This window comes from Rhea pennata, chromosome 15, assembly GCF_028389875.1.
Source record: "Rhea pennata isolate bPtePen1 chromosome 15, bPtePen1.pri, whole genome shotgun sequence".
NCBI lineage: Eukaryota > Metazoa > Chordata > Aves > Rheiformes > Rheidae > Rhea > Rhea pennata.
This window is the reverse complement of record NC_084677.1, coordinates 1,088,081-1,091,219: the sequence shown is the minus strand read 5'-3', so window position 1 is coordinate 1,091,219 and position 3,139 is coordinate 1,088,081. Positions and strand designations below refer to the sequence as shown.

The 3,139-nt window shown below is 56.6% G+C and overlaps 1 protein-coding gene across 1 annotated transcript; it reads right to left on the bottom strand.

Moving 5' to 3' along the window:
* Nucleotides 1–1,865: 1,865 nt before the first annotated feature.
* LOC134147371 (noggin-2-like) lies at nt 1,866–2,522 on the bottom strand. The gene has a single exon (XM_062588469.1). The coding sequence runs from the start codon at nt 2,520–2,522 to the stop codon at nt 1,866–1,868; it is 657 nt and encodes a 218-aa protein (XP_062444453.1).
* Nucleotides 2,523–3,139: the final 617 nt, after the last annotated feature.

Sequence of the window (3,139 nt, the reverse complement as noted above, 5' to 3'; positions counted from 1 at the left end):
AGACTTCCACCGGGAGGGCACTGTCAGTGCCCAAGCTCACAAGTGTTGAGCTCCTCCCAAGCCTGCTTGCTACAGACAGCTCCCAGGAGCATGCCCTTGCTAAGCTCTTCAAGTTGCTGCCAAAGAGGTGTTGAGCTCCTATGCAGGATTGTACGCCTCCCCAGTGCTCTCCCTTACCTTTTGCTCAGATGAGCTCCAGCAGGAGAGCAGGGGCCCCAACCAGCCCTGGTGGGCAGGGATTCAAAGCTGGTGGCACTCAGCACTGCTGCATGATCAGCACTTCCTCCTGACCTCAGGACTCACTCAGCTATGTTGCAGGGCAGAGATGCCAGCCTTGGGGCTCCTTCTCAGCAGGATTGGGCACAGGACTCTTCTCCATCCTTTCCTCCTGTGCTAATGACTGCAGACAGGAAAAACATTTGTTCTGACACATGGGGCTGCTGAGCTGTGTCAGGCGTTTTGATGGCCGGGGTGGTAACCTCTCCTGCTTCCTCTGCCAGTGGGAGAGAGCTGAATCCAGGAGCCACAGAGCACACGAGAGCACTGGAAGAGCTGCTCAAAGCAAGAATCTCCCAAGGATTTCAGATGACACCTCCTGTCCAAGACATTTCTGCTCTTTTATGCCTTAGAAGCCATTTATCTCCTCTCTTTTTCTCCCCAGCAGAAAGAAAACCCAGAGTAGGATCCCCAAGAGGTGTAAAGTAGTGGAGCTCTACAAGCTTCCAGGGTGTCTCACTGATTTACACCAGCTTGGCCCAGCCAAAGCACTTTCCTCATCACCTGCTTTAAGCAAGAATTCGACTCCACTGGTCTCCCAGGGAGCCAGGGTACAGCACAGAGTTTTTCTTCAAAGATAGAGTTTATTGCTAAAAATGTTTTGATCAGTGATAGCTCATATTTACATTGATATGTTTTTAAAGGAATATTCAAGTAAACATTTCCAATAGTTTCTGGCATAATCTCTAGCTTTTTTTTTCCTATACACAAATGTTAAAAATAAATAAACTGTACACAGAAAATTTCCTTCAACATCTCTACATGACTATATGTATTCCCACACAACAAAACGATTCCACTCTTCCATAGATTTGTACTTTTCTTTAAAATTTCCTCCTTAATTAATTGTTATACACTTAAAAAAACCCCAAGAGCTTGGTAAATTAGTTCAAACGTCAGTGACAAGGTCCGAAGAAGACAAAAAAAAAAAAAAGAAAAAAGAAAAAAAAAGAAAAAAAAGCACGGAGAAACAATCATCTTCGGGCATGCTGCCGTTCTTTCTTTTTTTCCCCTCCTTTTCCTTTTGTTAAAATCATCTTTACAGGAAATTTCTGTTCTTCCCTTCTGCAGGGAAGTGCTCAGGTTCTGTGGGGATGGGTTTAAAATGTGGTCCTATGTCTTTAAAATAATAATAATAACAATAATAATTATAATAATAATAAAAAACAGCTGCAATTTCCCCCCCTTTCCTTTAAAATCTCTCTATTTACACGGCTGGTATTTTTTTAATTTTTTTATTTTCCTTTTGTTAGAAGGATATATACGTATAAAAATAGACATCTGATTGTAGTGCTTTACTGTGCCTTTGGCCTGCCCTGCAGTTCCTGGGTTCGCTTTTCCCCTTTCAAATAAAATAACATTAAAATAAGTCAAAAAATGGTTTCCTCCCCCGCCCCTCCTCCGGGAGGAAAAAAAAAAAATCCAAACGAAAAAAGAAACCAGTGCAAGGGGCCGAGGGGAGGCGGGCGGGCAGTGCCTGGGCGGCGGTGCCGGGGTCCGCGGCCGGGCGGCGCGGGGCGACCGCGGAGCCGCCCCGCCGGTGGGGCCGCCACGGGGCCGCCGCGGCGCCGGTTCGGCGAGGCCGGGGGCTAGCAGGAGCACTTGCACTCGGAGATGAGCGGGTACTGCACGGGGATCCAGGTGCAGTACTTCTGGCTGGACCAGCCCTGGCAGTGCCAGCGCAGGAAGGTCTTGGTGACGGACTTGACGGGCTTGCAGAACATGCCCTCGGGGAAGGAGCAGGACTTCTCGGCGAAGCAGTTGCCCTCCTTGATGTAGCGGGGCCAGAAGCGGACGCCCAGGTCCTTCCAGGTGTAGAGCACGGGGCAGTAGGTGTACGCCCAGAGCCACTGCAGCACCTTCCGCCGCGCCTTCTTGCCCACCTTGAGGCGCGGCCCGTGGGGCGGCGCGCCCAGCTCCAGCCGCCGCAGCTCCGCGGGCAGCGGCGCCGCCGCCCGCGCCCGCCCCGCCGCCGCTGCCGCCGCCTCGGCGCCCGAGGCGTTCGCCGGGGTCGGCACCACCACAGCCATGAAGCTGGGGTCGAAATGGCTTCCCAGCTTCTTCCTTAAAGTCCGCTCGTCCAGGTCCTGCTCCTTGGGGTCGTACTCGGGGTCCGGGTGCTCCACGATGTCTTTGACGGGCAGGTTGTCGCTGGGCGAGGGCCGCAGCCGGAGGAAGGGCTGGCCCCAGCCCGGCCGCAGCAGCCCCAGGCAGGAGCAGAGCAGGAGGGCCCGGATCGCCGTCATGCTCCGGGCGGGCCCGGCCCGGCCCGGCCGGCACCCGCCGCCCTCGGCTCGGCGCTGGCTTCCCCGCGGGGCTGGCGCTGCGGGCTCGGCTCCTAGCGCTGCCCGGCGGCGCCTGCCAACTCCCGGGGATTCATAAATAGGCAGAGACAAAGTCCGGCGAGGCCCGTTACTTTAAATAGCTCGGCCGGGGTTGTGTGACAGACGCATCTGAGGCTCCCTCCGCTCCCGCGGCCCAGGCTCGCTCCCCGGGACGCCCCGCCGGGCCGGCTCCAGCCGGGGCCGAGAGCGCCGGGGGGTCCGTGCCTCCCCCACGGGCGGCGGCTGGGCAGGGCACGGCGGCGGCCGAGCCTTCCTCCTCCTCCTCCTCCTCCGCTCTCGCTCGCTTGCGCTCTCCCCCCCAAAATTCACAGCGGACTCGTCTCCATCGCCATGGTGACAGCTGGGCTGAGCCCCACGACAGCTTGTCTAGACGGTGTGACAGGGTTTGGCGTGAGACCGGAGCCCGAGAATAAAACCCTCCTTTATAGCCGGGCGAGCCGGCCGAGGGGGCGGGGAAGAGGGTCACGGCGGCGCGGCCCGCTCGGGCGGCCCCTGCGCCGCGCCGCCTGCGCGGGGCA

Coding starts and splice junctions, on each gene's coding strand:
- LOC134147371 (XM_062588469.1), bottom strand. CDS start 2,522: ATGACGGCGATCCGGGCCCTCCTGCTCTGCTCCTGCCTGGGGCTGCTG.